Raw genomic sequence first — 18,135 nt, 5'->3', positions numbered from 1 at the left:
TTTTAACAGATAATACAAATACATGATACAAACTTCAAAAGAGACATAAGAATACATAGTGAGAAGTATGTCTCACTCTCATTCCAGTCTCCTGGGAAAAAGACTGGGCCCCAGCCACCCAGTTCTCCTCCCCAAAGGCAAATGACAGACTAGTGTCTCACACATCCTTCTAGCCATCTTTGTATTGATATATATGTATACATATATATTTTCTCTTTTTTTCACCCCCACAGCAAACTATACTATATTGTGCTTTTTAAATATTTCCTTATATGTTCAAATAGAGCATTTTCATTATTTTTAATTGCTGCATAGTACTCTACTCTTTGGATATACCGTAATTTATTGAATCTAGTATATAGGTGGTTTCTTTATTTTCCCATTACCATTAATGTTTCAATTGGTATCCTACAATATACATTCTAGATATTTTTGTATATGAGAAAGTCCATATATTCTAAATTTCTAAAAGTAAAAATATCAAGTAATTCAGGCAAATCTATTTTAAATTTTGGTAGATAATTCCTAAATTACCCTTCTCAGCATCTTTTTTTTTTTTTTTTTTTTTTTTTTTGGAAGGGGGTGTTACTATGTTGCCCAGACTAGAATACAGTGGCTATTCATAGGTGCCATCATAGTGCACTATAGCCTCAAACTCCTGTGCTCAAGCAATCCTCCTGCCTCAGCCTCCCAAGTAGCTGAGACTACAGGTGTGTACCACTGCCCTGGCCTCAGCATCTAAGATAAAACTGAGGAAGGCTATTTGTGAGAATAAGGTTTATTCGGCCTGAAGCCTTTATGAGTTAGAATGGGAATGACTGCAGATTACATAAGGGGTGACCTAATACCCTGAGTAGCTATGTGATGACTACAGGAGCAATTTCCTTGGCTTTAACACAGAAAGCTCTGCCACCCCCAACAAGTCTAATCTTGGCCTGAAAAACTCAGAGTTTTTCTGCTAAGACATCCCTCTGCCTCTGTCCCAGGACTCATTTGCCCTCCTGAATTTAGGATCAATAGTATACAGCTGTTCTCTATTATCTACAGGCTAAAGGCTGAAACACACAATCTTCTCACTTTTGATAGAGACAATAACATAAAATAACATTACTAGCAGGGTGCAGTGGCTCATGCCTCTAATCCCAGCACTTTGGGAGGCCGAGGCGGGCAGATCACAAGATCAAGAGATCGAGACCTTCCTGGCCAGCATGGTGAAACCCCATCTCTACTAAAAATACAAAAATTAGCTGGGTGTGGTGGCGCATGCCTGTAGTCCCAGCTGCTCTGGAGACTGAGGCAGGAGAATCACTTGAACCCAGGAGGCGGAGGTTGCAGTGAACTGAGATCGTGCCACTGTACTCCAGCCTGGCGACAGAGTGAGACTCTGTCTCAAAAAAATAAAAAAAGAAAGAAAGAAACATTATTCTACTGTTTTAAAAAAACTATAGCACGTGCATGACAAAATTTTGTTTTGTAGCCAGGGAAGCAACAGTGAGTGACGGGAACTGTGACAAAAATAAGAACTTGCATCTTCTCTAAAGGGGGCAGCCAAAACTCTGCTCTAGCCAATTGTCGTCATGCAGGAAAGTAGGCCAGAGTTGCCAGATGATATAATTTTCCAAAACAAGTTGGGTTGCTAGATGTTTTTTTAATTTCATGATTTTTTTCTTTTTTTAAATGTTGGCTCTGACATTTTAAAAATACTCTGGTGAAAAAACTGTTAACAATGCATGCCCCTGGTCAGGGAAACACTGGCTGGAGGAAGGGGACTTACTCTGAATTTTGCACCCTGTTCAAATGCATTTGAATGTATTAATTATTGTAAAAAACAAATTAACTCCCCAAACATTGCAGGAGCCAAATATTCAGGCTGGATATGGCTAGTTTGCAGCTCTAATCTGCAGGATAAAGTTCACACTCCTCCTCCACCCAGTAGCTAAGGCCCCTTGGCTGTCTGATGCTGGCCTGCCTTCTTTCTCACTATATCCACTTATGCGCCCTGCATTTCAGCTGCATTCTCTTGAACACTTTTTTTTTTTTGGCTTTTCCTACTTTTAGGTCCTTGCTATGCAGTTCCTTTTCCCTGTTTGTCTTTTAAGGTCTAGTTCAAATACCACCCCTCAACTCAATCATCTAATCATAATGAATTACTCTTTTTTCCAGCTGTCCTATATAGTATCTCAGGAAAGGAAAAAAAGCATGGATGTTCAGAGCGTGGACTCAGGAGCCAAATTCCTTGGGTTTACATCCTGGCTCTGCCAATTATTTTACCATTTAAATGACTTCAGGTAGGTTACTTAGCCTCTCTGGGGTTCGGTTTCCTTACCTCTGTTGTGGTGAGGAGTCAGTGATTCCAAAGTGTTTAGAATAATGCCTGGCACATAGTAAATACTCAATAAATGATAGTTAACGTTGTGTAGCAGACTGCCTGTGTTTCCTCATAGACCTGACATTATTTCATTTTGTTTTGTGGTATGTTCTCTAACGAGACCAGGAGCTCCAGAGGCTAGGACTCTGGCTGACTCACCTCTCTGTCCTCAGTGCCTACAATGGCACAGCATAGAGCAGGCATTTGGTAAAGATTTGGAGTAAAATCTCACACACACACACACACACACACACACACACACACGTACATTTTCTGACTTTTTTTCTGGATTACAAATGTCACTGTGGATTGTGCCTTTTCTAGGCTCCATTAACTCCCAGAAAGACCAACTGCTGAATCTTCACATGGTACCTATTGATTAGCAGAAGAAACAAAAGCTTGGAAGGGAAAATGCTTCATCTTAGATTCATACAAGTAATTCACAAAATCTAGGTTCACAGCCCAAGCAATTCTATTCCATACCGTCAGCCTGCCTTAGGTGACAGACATTGTCATTTACTTGGGCCTTAGCAAACGATTACTGAGTGTGGACTCTACCAGGCCTGTATTAGGTTCTGGGCACACAGAGACAAAAAAGAATGGGGCTGATTAAAAAAAGAAAAGATGTTGGCAGCTCTTTAGTCACCAATATGATCTTAAGGTGTACTGTTAAGTTTTTTTAAAAAAGTGGGCAAAAGGAGGCTGGGCACGGTGGCTCACACCTATAATCCCAGCAATTTTGCGGGGGCAGAGGCCAGTGGATCAGTTGAAGTCAGGAGTTTGAGACCAGCCTGGACAACAGGGTGAAACCCCGCCTCTACCAAAAATACAAAAAAAAAAAAAAAAATTAGGCATGGTGGCACATGCCTGTAGTCCCAGCTACTTGGGAGGCTGAGGTGGGAGAATTGTTTGAACCCAGGAGGCAGAGGTTGCAGTGAGCCAAGATTGTGCCATTACACTCCAGCCTGGGCAACAGAGCAAGGCCCCAAGGAATATATTTACTTGTTACTAGTTACTTGTTATGAATCAGCCATCTGAAAAGATCAACAAGAAACCAAAACACAGGCTGCATTAGGGTAAACTCTTGTACCCTTTGAATTGGAACCACGAAAATGTCTTGCCTAGTCACCAAATTAAAAAAGCTTTATTTTTTCCCCCCTAAGGATGAGATTTTAAAAAGGTGTGGTTTGGACTCAGCAGTTCTACTTTTACGTATTGACCCTGGAGAAACACTCACAAAGGTGCCCCAATAGACATACACATGGATGTTCCCTATAACGCTATTTATGGTCATAAAATCACGAGAGAAATCACCTAAATAGACATGAGTAGAGGGAAGCTAAACTGTGATATACCCACATCTGGAATACTATGCCTCAGAATGAAATTGACCCTAATGGAAGGCATTAGAAAGTTCTAAGACAGACTATTAAATAAAAAACCAAAAATATATCATAGAATAATATAATTTATTCTATGATAGATATCAAATAATATTTGATAATTATCAAATAATAGTTTGTTTTTTAAAAAAGACATATTTCTCTATATACATATCTATATATAAAAATGCACAGAGAAAGGCTTGAAAAGATATATCACAAACCAGTTACAGAGAAGGTAGAGTGATTATGGGATCTTCAGTAATAGCTCACTGGGCAAAGTGCTTCACGTGAATCACCCTCTAATTCTCTTACCAAACCAGTGAGGTAGGTCCTATTATTATCCCATTTTTACACCTGAAGAAACTGCAGCTGAGAGTAATTTGCCTAAGTCACACTTCAAACCCCATATTTAAATTTGATTACTCCAGCATGCTGCTTTTTTACTTTCTACTTCTACAGATCAATTTTAGTTACTGAAAAAAATAAGGCAAAAGAGATACGGTCCCTGATGCAAAGGAAAGACCCTCAGCCTGGCTGGGGCCAGACAGTGGGCCATGGTGAATGCCGTGGGGAGGAGCTAGGGGCTTACCTCCGAGGAAGTGGGCTCCTGTGAGGTCCTCAGCAACACTCCCTCAGCCAGGGCGCGGTCCACGGCCTGCCGTGCCAGCTCCTCTAGCTGCTGTTCATTCTGCAAGAGGCTCCCCCAGTTGGTGGCCATCCCAACACCTGCAAAAGATGGAGAGAAGAGAGTTGGCAACAGATGGCCTGAAGCCCAGCAACCACCGAAACTGGCTGGTGGCCACCCCCAACACAGCAGGACCCGGACCTCTGTTGGAAGGGAACAGCGTGGTATACAGGAATGAACACTGGCTGCTTCTAGCTCTTAACAACTTCCATGTGCATGAAATAGAAAGCCTGACAAAGCATTTCCATTGCCACTCTCTCTTTTGATTCCTAACACAATGGCATTATTCTCACAGTAAGGAAGCAGAGGCTTGGAGAGGTGAAATGACTTGCCCGAGGTGATGACTGGTATAGCCTGGACTTGAACCCATGTCTCTAGACTCCCAGCCTAATGCTCTTCATTGGAGAAAGAAGCACTGATATCAGATGTGACTGGAGCAAGTTCCTTCCCCTCCCAGAGCCACAGATTCCCTAACTGTGAAACAAGAAGAATGGGTAGATCAGTAGTTTCCAAACCTGGCTGAACATTCTGGGGAGCTTAGGAAAGAATACAGATTCCTGGGTCCCATCCCAGAGACTCTGATTCAAGAGGCCTGAAGGAAAGGATGGGTTGAGGCTTTGTATTTATTTTTATTATCATTATTATTATTTTTTTTGAGATGGAGTCTTACTCAGTCGCCCAGGCTGGAGTTCAGTGGCTTGCTCTTGGCTCACTGCAACCTCTGCCTCCTGGGTTCAAGTGATTCTCCTGCCTCAGCCTCCCCGAGTAGCTGAGATTACAGGCATGCGCCACCACACCTGGCTAATGTTTTGTATTTTAGCAGAGACGGGGTTTCACCGTGTTAGCCAGGATGGTCTTGATCTCCTGACCTTGTGATACACCCCCCTCGGCCTCCCAAAGTGCTGGGATTACAGAAGTGAGCCACCACGCCAAGCCGAGGTTTTGTATTTTTAACAAGTTTTCCTGGGATAGGAGTCACTGCAGTACACTATTAATTCCCTTCGAGCTCCAACAACTCATGTCAGCAGATCTCAAATAAATTACATGGGAAGGGGGAGGGAGCTCTTCGTGGAATATCATGAAATGCAAATAATGTGAACTCCTCCCTTATACTAACCAGAAGGAATCTTAGTAGCAGGAAATGATTACATTCCATGTATGGACATTTATTATCAAAGCACCAAAAGACAGAAAATATTTTTGAGAAATCACATTAGCAAGATGGAAATCGCGGAAAGCCAAGTGTCCAGTGTAATAGGAGGAGTTGTCTGATTGGTTGCCCAGAGACATACAGAGGTGTACAAACTCACACCCTGGTACTCATTCATTTTTCAGCAGGCCTCAGGAGTTTAAGATCTGGGTAAAAATCTGGAAACACCGTCATTACTTTTGTTGTGCCCTGTTGTCATTTAACATAACATGGCTGCCCAACTCAGTGGTCCCCAGGAAGGAAGTTAGAGAATAATAGGAAACCTCCATCACATTCAGCTCTATCCCCCTGTCCCCATGACAGAGCTAGTGCTAGGCCAATTATGAAGGTCTGCCGGCCTCAGCACAATGCTTTGAAAGAATGTGCAGGTAACCTCAGGAGTGTCCTGATATCTCTGCTGAGTGAGACATAGATGAGGGCAGGCATAGTAACGACCAAGGCTCAAGTCAGACAGACAGACAGACCTGGGTTTGAGTCCATAATAATATGACTTCTTTCTTTCTCTCTCTCTCTCTTTTTTTTTTTTTGACGGAGTCTCGCTCTGTCGCCCAGGCTGGGGTGCAGTGGCGCAGATCTCGGCTCACTGCAAGCTCCGCCTCCTGGGTTCACACTATTCTCCTGCCTCAGCCTACCGAGTAGCTGGGACCACAGGCGCCCGCCACCACGCCCGGCTGATTTTTTGTATTTTTAGTAGAGACGGGGTTTCACCGTGTTAGCCAGGATGGTCTCGATCTGATCTCGTGACCCCCGCCCTCGGCCTCCCAAAGTGCTGGGATTACAGGCGTGAGCCACCGCGTCTGGCCGACTTCCCTTTCAAGTAAGACTGCTGTGTGGATTAAGAGAAAAATCAGTGTGAAATTTCTCAAAAGCAGCTCTATACATGAGACCATTTTTTGACTATACTCTCTTTACAGGTAGGAGGAGACTTGTCAGAGGTCACACAGAAACCTAGTGGCAGAGCCAGGACAAGAACCCATTACTTTGACATTAGAGTAATGAAACCCTCCATGAGCCCCCATCATTCCACAATTCTGGAATTCCGACATCTGTTTGCTGTTGGGCTTTTATTTAGTTGGCAAACGCTGATTTGCATTTAATGCCAGTCCCTTGACTAGGTACCAGGGACATGGAGAAGGATAAGACATAAAAATAATCACCATGGGCCAGGTGTGGTGGCTCACATCTGTAATCCCAGCACTTTGGGAGGCTGAGGCAGGCGGATTACCTGAGGTTGGGAGTTCAAGACCAGCCTGACCAACATGGAGAAACCCCATCTCTACTAAAAATACAAAATTAGCCCGCCGTGGTGGCGCATGCCTGTAATCCCAGCTACTCGGGAGGCTAAGACAGGAGAATAGCTTGAACCCGGGAGGTGGAGGTTGCGGTGAGCCGAGATCTTGCCATTGCACTCCAGCCTGGGCAACAAGAGCAAAACTCCGTCCAGAAAAAAAAAAAGAAAGAAAAAAAATAAATCACGATGAAGGTGCTAAGTGGGCCCTTTATTTTCTCATTCTACAGCTTCAACCCTCCCTTCGCTTTTTTTTTTTTTTTTTTTTTTTGAGACGGAGTCTCGCTCTGTCGCCCAGGCTGGAGTGCAATGGCTGCATCTCAGCTCACTGCAAGCTCCGCCTCCCGGGTTTACGCCATTCTCCTGCCTCAGCCTCCCGAGTAGCTGGGACTACAGACGCCCGCCACCTCACCCGGCTAGTTTTTTGTATTTTTTTTTAGTAGAGACGGGGTTTCACCGTGTTAGCCAGGATGGTCTCGATCTGCTGACCTCGTGATCCGCCCGTCTCGGCCTCCCAAAGTGCTGGGATTACAGGCTTGAGCCACCGCGCCCGGCCCTCCCTTTGCTTTATTTGTTTTGCTGATGACATTCAAATCTACATCTTCACAGCAATACTTTCCTACCTTCAAACTAGAATATCCAATTGCTTCCTGCGAGTCTCCACACAACCAGAATAGAATTTGTTGTTGTCTCCCACAAATCTGCTTCTCCTCTGATGAACCCCACCCAGGTACCCAAGCCCTGAGTACTTCTTTCCTACATCTCACTGTCCGCAAATCCTGTGGATTTTGCTGCCTAAGTATATAGTACTTTGAATTCCGTTATTTATCTCCATTTCCAGTGTTTGTAGCCTAGCCCCGGCCACTGTCATCTCTTCCCTGGGCACGAAACAGATTCAGAGTGAGGTATCTTCGGTGACCAGGATACGTCGGCCTCTGTCCCCCTTCCAGGCCTTGGCACGTGCTGTCTTCTCTTTGGAACTCTCCCCACCACTTCTGATCAGGGTTCGCGATTTAGTTCCAGAAGCCGTCCCTGTTCTCCACCCTGGGCTTCTACATTCTACAGCCCATCACTTTTCCCGGCACCGCGGGAACAGTGTTTGTCTTGATCACTTCTCTATCTAGTGTTAGCCGCGCTTAGTACTGTATTCATTCATTACATGAATGAATGAAGAAAGAACGACAGACGGGCCAGATCACCGAAAGCCTCAAAACGCCCACAAGGAAATGGGTCGGACTTTATCCCCAGGACTAGACCAGAGCCTAGAAAGGCCCCGAGGCAACGACACGGTCGGCTGCCCAGGCTGGCCCCACTACACGGGCCCGCTCGCTTTCACCCTGGACAAAGTTTGTCCCTAATCGCTCCCCGTTGTAGTTCTAACTGGCTCCAGTCTCACTGGCCCACTGGCCCCGACACCGGCCCGATCTAAAGGCAGGAGATCTGGAAAGTCTGGGATCAACGCGCGCCAGCCCAACCCCCTCAAGAGACACTAGTTTCCCCGCGCATGCGAAGGGTTTCAGCTACAAGATCTCCCGGCCTCCGGAGTTCAATCCCTCGCCAGACCCCTCCCTCACATCGTCCCCCCCGAGGAAACGTGACCCGTGCCGGCCGCCGTGGCCGCGCCAACCTACTCGTTCGCCTTCTCTCAGCTCACGGTTCTCTCGGCACTCGCACCGCTACCCAGGCTCGGGGGGCGGGGCCTCGATGCGACCCAGTGCGCTTGCGCGTACCGCCCCGGGCCGGCTTAAAGAGTAGGGCGGGGACAGAGACCCATATCTTTGCCGCTGAGTCGCGGCTAGGAAGGGGCAGTTGTTGAGAGGGCGGCCTTGGCGTTAGGAGTGTGTCGGCTGCACCCTGGCGGACGGACCTTGGGAAGGAGGGGAGGGGACCGTCGGGGTCGGCGGGGAGCTACGGGTATGCATAGCTCTTAGAGCGTCAGAGCTGGCGACGTCCAGTGGAAGATGGGGAAACTAATGCTCAGAGCGGGACACTCACTACCTCAGGGGCACACAGTTGATAAGGGTGGGGTGGTCGTGGTAATGGAGGCCCCAGGGAGGGTCAGGGGCCCGTAGTACGTCAGGGGCTGAACCTGTATTAGAACCCAGGCTTGTTTCCCAGCGCAGCCGGGTCCTAGAAAAATCCCCCTGATTTTATCTATTTATTTTGTTAACCTGGAATAGCAGCAGGGAAAGCATTAGAGGCAAAAGGAAAGGATTTTCATTTTTCCAGGAATGCTGAAGTTAGGACTGTTTGAGGGGAACCCTGTGTTTGTCAGACTCTCCAGTACCGTTTACATCAGGATCTGGGGCAGCTTTTAAAAATATGCAGATTCATGACTGCTACCCCCACCTCACTGCTTGGCAGCCCACAGGTGCCTTCCCTGTTTCTTCCTTCTGGGTTGTGATAGGCTTGTCTGCAGTCCGAAGCACCTGATTAGAATTTTAGTTAAATGGAATGTATCAGCCCAGCTTCTAGGGAATTAACCATGAATAAGACACAGCCACTGCTTTCAATCTGATAAGGTAGGCAATAAACAGTGCTTTTCTGAAGGAATCAGGGATGGCTTTTGGGGTCTTGAAGGATGGCTAGGAAGGTGTAGGTAGTGAAGGAGGTAGGGGTAGAGGTGAGAGGCTGGGATGGGGACAGTGTTCCAAATTGCAGGAACAAAAGCAGCAAAGGCTGGCTGGGCGCAGTGGCTCAGGCCTATAATCCCAGCACTTTGAGAGGCCGAGGCAGGTGGATCACTTGAGCTCAGGAGTTGGAGACCAGGCTGGGCAACGTGGCGAAACCCCGTCTCTACTAAAAATACAAGAATTAGCCCGGTATGTTGGCCCGTGCCTGTAATTCCAGCTACTCAGGAGGCTGTGGCGTGAGAATCCTTGAGCCCCGGAGGCGGAGGCTGCCGCGGCTGAGATCGTGCCACTGCACTTCTATCTGGGTGACAGAGTAAGACCCTGTCCTAAAAAAAAAAAGAGCAGCGAAGGCATATAATTCTGAGGGTTGTTCGGCTGGTTTTACAGACACGGAGGAGTTTGGTGTGGATAATGAGGAAGGGCCTAAGGGTTCCAACAGGACTTTAGGCGCTTAGGCTTGGAGAGGTAGCCTCAGATGCCAGTTCCACTGAGCAACAGGAGCTAAGGGCTTTAAGCAGGGGAAAGACATGGTTAGTTTTGTGTGTTAGGCACTGGTTACAGCGTGACAAATGGTTTGGAAGTGGGGAGATGGGCTAGAGAAAGAGCAGAGAGAGTTAAGATGTGAGATAATGAGGCCGTAGCCAGTGCAGCAGCTGTGAAGAGAACAGATCAAAGAAATTTAGGAGTGAGAACTCCTGGTGATGGTAAATCAGTGGCCCAACCCAGGGACCAAGATCTTTTCGACTCTTTTTTTTTTTTTTTTTTTTGAGATGGAGTTTTCGTTCTTGTTGCCCAGGCTGGAGTACAATCGTGCAATCTCAGCTCACTGCAACCTCCACTTCCCAGGTTCAAGCCAATTCTCCTGCCTCAGCCTCCCAAGTAGCTGGGATTACAGGCACCCACCACCACACCTGGCTATTTTTTGTATTTTTAGTAGAGACAGGGTTTCACCATGTTGGCCAGGCTGGTCTCGAACACCTGAGCTCAGGTGATCCACCGACCTCAGCTCCCAAAGTGCTGGGATTGCAGGCGTTAACGACTGTGCCCGGCCCCTTTTGACTCTTTAAATAAAGCATGTACATTATCTGACTATAGGACGGGCTGAGTCCTCCAGTCTCCCGTGTGTGGTCGCAGGATGGGGGGAGATGGTGGTAGATACCAGAACAATGTTTCCTGATGTCCTTTCCTTGTTGGCTTTTGTACCTGAGGGGATAAGCAGCTATTAATTAGAATAGGCCCCAGGTGGCAGGAAGAGGTTACTGGGTCAACCAGGAACAAAAGAAGCTATTTCTAGTGCAACATGAAATTGAAAATAAAAAGCATGACCTGGGGTTCTCTGTGCAGGTTCCCCTCTTCCAAGATGGGTGCCAAATGACGAGTATCAGGTGTCTATGGCAAGATTTGGGGAGGATCCCAGACCTTAACAGCCCTTTGGTTGAATCCTCTCACAATGTGGCAGGTAAGATGTCTTTATTCGCATTTTGTAGATGTGGCATCTGAGCCTCAGAAGTTACGTGACTTGTTCAAGGTGACCCAGTTCGTGGTAGGACTGGGAGTGAAGGACTCTTGACTAAGAATCTTTCCAGGGAGCGTTTGCCCTTTCTGCACCCTCTGCCTGGGTGCTCTCCTCCAAAATCCTGGCATGACTGGCTCCTTTGGTCATTCAAATATTTCATCCCTGGAGGCTGCCCCACCCTATAAGTCTGTATCACGTTATCCTTTGTCTTTTCTTTTATCTTCCTAGAGGGAGTCTCACTCTGTTGCCCAGTCTGGAATGCAGTGGCGCAATCTCAGCTTACTGCAACCTCCCGGGTTCAAACGATTCTCCTGCCTCAGCCTCCTGAGTAGCTGGGATTACAGGCATGTGCTACCACGCCCGGCTAATTTTTGTATTTTTAGTAGAGACAGGGTTTCACCATGTTGATCAGGCTGGTCTCGAACTCCTGACCTTGTGATCTGCCTGCCTCTGCCTCTCAAACTGGGATTACAGGCGTGAGCCACTGCACTTGGCCTTGTATTTTCTTCATAGCAGTTACTCATATCTGAAATTGTTGCTTTTGTCTGCTGTTTCCCTCTGCTAGAATGTGAGCCCCATGAAAACAGGGGCCATATCTGTCTTGTTCACCACTTTACCCCCAGGACCTATACTAATTAGTGCCTGCCACATGGCAGATGCTCAATAATATTTGCTAACCAATGGAAATAGGTTGGGGAGAGAGAAAGAAAAGGAAACCATTTAATGAAAGCTGAGGATGTTTCAAGTACTTCTCACAAATTGCCTCATTTGATCCCTTCACAGCCTTTCAGGGTAGAAATCGTATCTCCATTGGGTGAATAAGAAACCGTGCTAAGCCAGGTCAAGTCCATGGTTGGTCACTTTTGAGGCTATAGACTCGTCTGAGATCTATTAGGCATAAAATTTTGCATCAACTACGTGGAGGAATTCACAGACTTTCTCAGGCTCACTTGGGGATCTCAGATCAAGAAACCTAGGATTGGGGAACTTGCCCAGGGGTCTTTTTGGCCCCAGGCCTTTCCTGGATCCTCACTCTCTGGCAAGGATGGAATCCATGTAGTAGACTATAGGGAACCTGATGAAGATTCCGAAGCAGAGGGAGATGATTTGCGCTGAGTCTCTGGTGTCTCAAACCTGAGTTTGAATCCTGACTGTGGAGAAGTCATCTCACCTCTCCAAATCCCACTTTCCTCATTTTATTTTTTTCTTTCTTGTTCTTTTTTTTTTCTCTTTTTCTTTTTTTGAGATGGGGTCTCTCTCTCTCTCTCTCTCTCTGTCTCTCTCACCCAGACTGGAGTGCAATGGCGCGATCTTGGCTCACTGGAACCTCTGCTTCCCGGGTTCAAGCAATTCTCCTGCCTCAGCCTCCCGAGTAGCTGGGATTACAGGCACACGCCACCACGCCCAGCTAATTTTTTTTATTTTTAGTAGAGACAGGGTTTCACCTTGCTGTCCAGGCTGGTCTCGAACTCCTGACCTCGTGATCTGCCTGCCTCGGCCTCCCAGAGTGCTGGGATTACAGGTGTGAGCCACCACCTCTGGCTTTCCTCACTTTCAAAGTGAAATCTGTTTTTTTCCTAACAATAACTACCCTTTGTTGAGCTGGTCGCTAAGTGCCAGGTACTTGGCTGATGACTTTACAGTGCTTATCTCACTTTCCCTTACCTCCCTATGACATCAGTATCTTTATAGCCTCCATTTTACAGCTGGGGAAAGGAAGGCTTGAAGAGGTATCCTGACTTACCAGAGATCACAGCAGTACTGTCAGCCATGGTGTTCCCACACATGTACCTTGGGACATGCCATGGGCTCAGACTTCCCAACGCTAACTGTTGAATCCATTGCATCCTCTGTTCTTGGGGTTTGTGGGAACATTTGAGTTTGAATTAGGTGAAGAAAAGTATGCAGGGATGTACTTCACTGTGAATGGAGGCCAATCCCTTAACTTTGTGTCTTGCCTTTTTCCCTGCGAGGGCCTCTCTCCAAGTCTGGACTGTGCCTTTTGATTGGAACATCTCTGTCAGCCCCAGGGTCTGCATCACACGTGGTCTGTGTCTGTGCACATGGCTACTGTCTCTTTTTAGCAGTGACATCACCCTGCCTGGTACTGTTGTTTATGAGGCCGTCTCCCCACCTGGCTGGGGGCCACTGCTTTGGCCATTCAGAGTGGAATTCCTTTGTCTTCCAGCCTCTAGCACAGGCCTGGGCCAGCATTGCTGCTCAGGAAATGCCTGTGGAATCAAAGTGGGGACTGTCCCAGGTGTTGAGGATTTACTGTGTGCTAGGCCTGTCCCTGACACTTTATATGTGTTATCTCATTTACACCCCCACAGTCATCCTGGGAGGGAGAAGTTACCCTATTTTACTGAGAAGAAACAGACTGATTGAAGTTGGGCTTTGCCTTAGGCCCACTTGTGATGATTGATGGCACCAGGGCCAACTCTAGGGTCAGTGCCCTGGTCGTGTTTGAGGTGTGTGGGCTGAAAAAGGGGAGACACACTTCAAGGCCCCTGGGATCCTCAGAAACCTTCTACTAACAGGTTCCTAGTTTGGCTCTGATTTCATCCGTGAGGACACAGAAGCCTAGAAAGGGGAGATAACTTACTTATAGACCCTCTTCTCCACTTGTTATGTACTTATGTATCCACTTAATTTTGGCAGGATGGGTCTGTTTTGATTCACCATTGCACCACCCATGTAACCCAGTACCTGATCCAGGTTGACGCCCAGTAAATACTTTCACATTTTATTATGAAAACACTGAGAAATGTATAAAAATTAATAGAACAAATACCTGTGTACCTACCATCCAGCTTGCAAAATGAAACACTGCTAATGTAGATAAAGACCTTTTTGTTTCCCTCTATGACTGACCCCCAAACCAAGAAATAAAGACTCTCCTGATTTGGTGTTTATTATTCCTATGCAATGTTTATTGAGATATCATTCAGGCACCATAAAATTCCCCCTTTAAAGTGTACAATTCAGTGGTTCTTGGTATATTTACAAGATTGTACAACCATTACCACTGTCTGATTCCAGAATATTTTCATCACTGCAGAAAGAAACCTCATCCCTATTAGTAGTTACTCCTCAATTCTCCTCCTCCCCAGCCCCTGGAAACCAGTAATTTACTTTCTTTCTCTATGTATTTGCCTATTCTGGACATTTCATGTAAATGGAATCCTACAATCTGTGGCCTTTTGTGACTAGCGTCTTTCACTTAGCATGATGTTTGCAAAGTTCACCCATGTTGTAGCGTGGATCAGAATTTTATTCCTTCACATGGCTGAATAGTCTTCCATTGTACAGATACACCACACTCTGTTCCTCCACTCATCAGTTGATAGGCAATTGGGTTGTTTCCACTTTATTATTTATTAAGAATAATGTTGCTATAGCCAGGAGTGGTGGCTCATACCTGTAATCCCAATACTTTGTGAGGTTGAGGTAGGAGGATCACTTGAGCTGAGGAATTCAAGGCCAGCCTGGGCAACATAGGGCTCTCTACAAAAAAAATTTAAAAATCAGTCGGTCTCCTGACCTTGTGATCCGCCCGCCTCGGCCTCCCGTCTCTACTAAAAAAAAAATACAAAAAATTAGCCGGGCGCGGTGGCGGGCACCTGTAGTCCCAGCTACTCAGGAGGCTGAGGCAGGAGAATGGCGGGAACCCGGGAGGCGGAGCTTGCAGTGAGCCGAGATCGCGCCACTGCACTCCAGCCTGGGCCAACAGCATGAGACTCCGTCTCAAAAAAAAAAAAAAAAAAAAAAAAAAAGTCGGGCGTGGTGGCATGTGCCTGTCGTCCCAGCTGCTAGGGAGCCTGAAGTGGGAGGATCACTTGAGCCCAGTAGGTCAAGGCTGCAGGGACCTATGGTTGTGCCACTGCACTCCAGCCTGGGTGACAGAGTGAGACCCTGTCTCAAAAATAATTATAACTATGCTGCTATGAACAGCCATGTACAGGTTTTTGTGTGAATGGTTTCTGTTCTTGTGGGTAGATACCTGGGAGTGGAATTGCCGGATCATACAGTAAGTATATGTTTAACTTTTTGAGGAACTGCTGTTTTCCAAAGTGGCAGCAATTGTATGACAGTTCCAATTTTTACATCCTCACCAATACAGTCAGTCTTCTGTGTCTGTGGGGAATTGGTTCCAGGACCTCCCATGGATACCAACATCCAAGGATACTTAAGTCCCTTATATAAAATGATGTAGTGTCTCATATATGCTTAAGTCCCTTATATAAAACGGTGTAGTGTTTCATATAAACTATGTGCATCCTCTCGTATACTCTTTAATTTTGTTTTATTTTAAATTTAAATTTATTTTTATTTGTTTATTTTGAGACAAGGTCTCACTCTGTCAGGCTGGAGTGCCATGGTGCGATCATAGCTCACTGCAGCCTGGAACTCCTGGGTTCAAGGGATCCTCCTGTCTCAGCTTCGCAAGTAGCTGAGACTACAAGCGAAAGCCACCACACTGTCCTTTCCATGTACTTTAAGTCATCTCGGCTGGGTGCAATGGCTCACACCTGTCATCCCAGAACCTCAGGAGGCCGAGGCTGGTAGATCACCTGAGGTCGGGAGTTTGAGACCAGCCTGGCCAACATGGCGAAAACGTGCCTGTAGTCCCAGCTATTCAGGGAGGCTGAGGCGGAGAATCGCTTGAACCCCAGAGGCAGAGGTTACAGTGAGCTGAGATTGCGCCACTGCACTCCAGTCTGGGTAACAGAGCGAGACTCCGTCTCAAAAAAAAAAAAGTCATCTCTATGCTACTGGCAATAACTCATACAATGTAAATGCTATATAAATTGTTATACTATGTTGTTTAGGGAATAATGACAAAGAAAAAAATCTGTACGTGTTCAGTACAGATGAAACATTTTTTTCAAATATTTTCAAGTTGCAGTTGGTTGAATCCACAGATGTGGAACCCATGGATATGTAGGTCCCACTGTACTTGTCTGATTATGGCCATCCTAGTTGGTCATTGTGGTTTTGATTTGCATTTTCCTAATGACTAATAATGCTGCATATCTTTTCATGTGCTTATTGGCAGTTTGTATATCTTCTGTGGAGAAGAGTCTATTTAAATGTTTTGCTTATTTGTAAGTTATTTGTCTTTTTGTTGTTGGGTTGTAGGAATTCTTGATATATTCAGGATAGTAGACCCTTCCTTATTTGTGATTTGCCAATAAGTTGTCCCATTTTGTGGATGGTCTTTTCTGTTTTTCGATAGTATCTTTTGAAGCACATATTTTAAAATTTTGACGAAGTCCAATTTATTTTTTTTCTTTGCTTGTGCTTTGAGTGTCATATCTACGAAACCATTGCCTAATTCGAAGGTCACAAAGATTTACACTTATTTTTTCTAAGAGTTTTATGTTTTGGCTCTTACATTTAAGTCTTTGATTCATTTTGAGTTAATTTTTATATAGGGTGTGAGGTAGGTCTTATGTATTTTTATCCTTTTATTAGGTGTATTTCTGAACAATATATGACAGTTTTTCATGGTATTTGCACTTTTAAGTGGTAAATTGTTTGATTCTTGTGCAGCCTGCTTTTCTCTTTCAGTGTTATGTCAGGAGAGTTATCCATGTTTTAAGGGTAACTAGTTCATTCATTTTCACTGCTCTATAGGTTTCATTGCATAAAAATACCACATTTTGTTTGTTTATTCTCCTGTGAATCGTCACTTGGGTTCTCTAGTATTCTATTACTATACATGCTAAAAAGACTAATAGATGCCTCCTATGCAGTGTGTTGAAGGTCGTGAGCATATTCAGACTTACGAGGTAATACAAAGTTTCTCTCCCAAATGGTTTTGCAAATGTGCAGTCCTGCTAGCAATGTATTAGAATTGCCCTCATTCTGCATCCTCACCGAGGCAGAATTGTCAAGGTTTCTAGCTTTTGTCAGTCTAGTGATTGTGAAACAGTGTCTCATTGTGATTTTCCAGATTAATAGCAAGATTTGTTTTTCAGTGTTTACATGGTTGGATGGATGCATGCATGGAAGCAGATGGGGTACAGCTCTTTGGGGAGGCAATAACCCTTTACTCTGCCTGTGGTTGGAGGATGGCAGGGCTCTGGGCCTAGACTGTGTGGCTCTCTGTAGGGACACCGTGGAGCTAGAGAATGTTGGGGCAGGCTGACAACTCTAGATGTGGGAGAGGACGGTTGTCACCTTGAAACTAGTGATGGGAGCCTCTCTCTCCCCAGGGAGAGGCTATCATCCTGCCCTTCCATCTCCTTGAATTTTCCAAGAAGGGAGGGAGTGGAGAGAGAGTGAAGCCAAAAGAGAATTCCTAGGACTGGGCACAGTGGCTCATGCCTGTAATCCCAGTACTTTGGGAGGCCAAGACAGGAGGATCACTTGAGACCAGGAGATAGAGACCAGCCTGGGCAACACAGTGAGCTCCCACCTCTACAAAAAATTTTTGTAAAATTAAAAAACAAGGGAATTGCCTAAGGATGAGAAGTCACAGGGGCCCAAGTGACCCTTGGAATGACCCTTTTTCTGGGACTTTTTCATGATCTCTATATTGGTGTGACATGAATTTTCCTTGTTTAATCTACTGAGTTTGGAGATGATCTTAATGATAATAAGAAAATGAATAGTAATGATTATATGTCGAACTCTTATGTGCCAGGCACTTATGCCTTTTCTTTTTAAAAATAGATATTATCTCATTCAATTTCTTATGGGACAAGTACTAATAGTGTTCCCATTTTATTTTATTTTTAAAATAGGGATGGGTCTCACTGTGTTGTCTAGGCTAGTCTCATACTGCTGGCCTCAAGTGACCCTCCTGCCTTGGCCTCCCAAAGTACTGGGATTACAGGCATGAGCCACCACGCCTGGCTTATTCCTGTTTTATAGATGAGGAATCAGAAGATCAAAGAGACAGAGCAACTGAGGGTTTGCACATAGGCAGTTGGACTCCAGAACTCTTAGGCATCATGCCGTATGGTTAACCTGGCTCAGCTGAATCCAGGAGAGCAAAGAAAAGAGAGGCTTGCCCAGGCTTGGGTGGGAAACAGGAGTCAG

The 18,135-nt window shown here is 45.6% G+C and overlaps 2 protein-coding genes across 8 annotated transcripts in view; one reads left to right on the top strand and one right to left on the bottom strand.

The window, feature by feature from the left end:
* Positions 1 to 8,647, bottom strand: part of LOC105496251 (glutathione synthetase) — a 35,531-nt gene extending 26,884 nt beyond the window's left edge. Inside the window, exons 1-2 of one of the 3 annotated variants that reach the window (XM_011766474.3) lie at positions 8,568 to 8,647; positions 4,343 to 4,479 (exon numbers count right to left, since the gene is read on the bottom strand). In XM_011766474.3, the coding sequence (XP_011764776.1) occupies positions 4,343 to 4,471 (129 nt within the window). In that variant the 5' untranslated portion in view covers positions 4,472 to 4,479; positions 8,568 to 8,647. Of the gene's footprint in view, positions 1 to 4,342; positions 4,480 to 7,559; positions 8,479 to 8,567 lie in introns of those variants that run through there. The other 2 variants (XM_011766475.2, XM_011766476.2) reach the window with 2 other exon arrangements.
* A 94-nt stretch (positions 8,648 to 8,741) lies between these two features.
* The window catches only part of LOC105496253 (myosin heavy chain 7B), a 46,540-nt gene continuing 37,146 nt past the window's right edge, over positions 8,742 to 18,135 (top strand). For 2 of the 5 annotated variants that reach the window (XM_071079462.1, XM_071079460.1), the window contains exons 1-2: positions 8,742 to 8,850; positions 10,914 to 11,028. In XM_071079462.1, coding sequence (XP_070935563.1) covers positions 10,941 to 11,028 — 88 coding nt within the window. In that variant the 5' untranslated portion in view covers positions 8,742 to 8,850; positions 10,914 to 10,940. Of the gene's footprint in view, positions 8,851 to 9,348; positions 9,459 to 10,913; positions 11,029 to 18,135 lie in introns of those variants that run through there. The other 3 variants (XM_024797433.2, XM_071079463.1, XM_071079461.1) reach the window with 2 other exon arrangements.

This window comes from Macaca nemestrina, chromosome 15 (genome assembly GCF_043159975.1).
Source record: "Macaca nemestrina isolate mMacNem1 chromosome 15, mMacNem.hap1, whole genome shotgun sequence".
Classification (NCBI taxonomy): Eukaryota; Metazoa; Chordata; class Mammalia; order Primates; family Cercopithecidae; genus Macaca; species Macaca nemestrina.
This window is presented reverse-complemented; position numbering and strand designations above follow the sequence as displayed.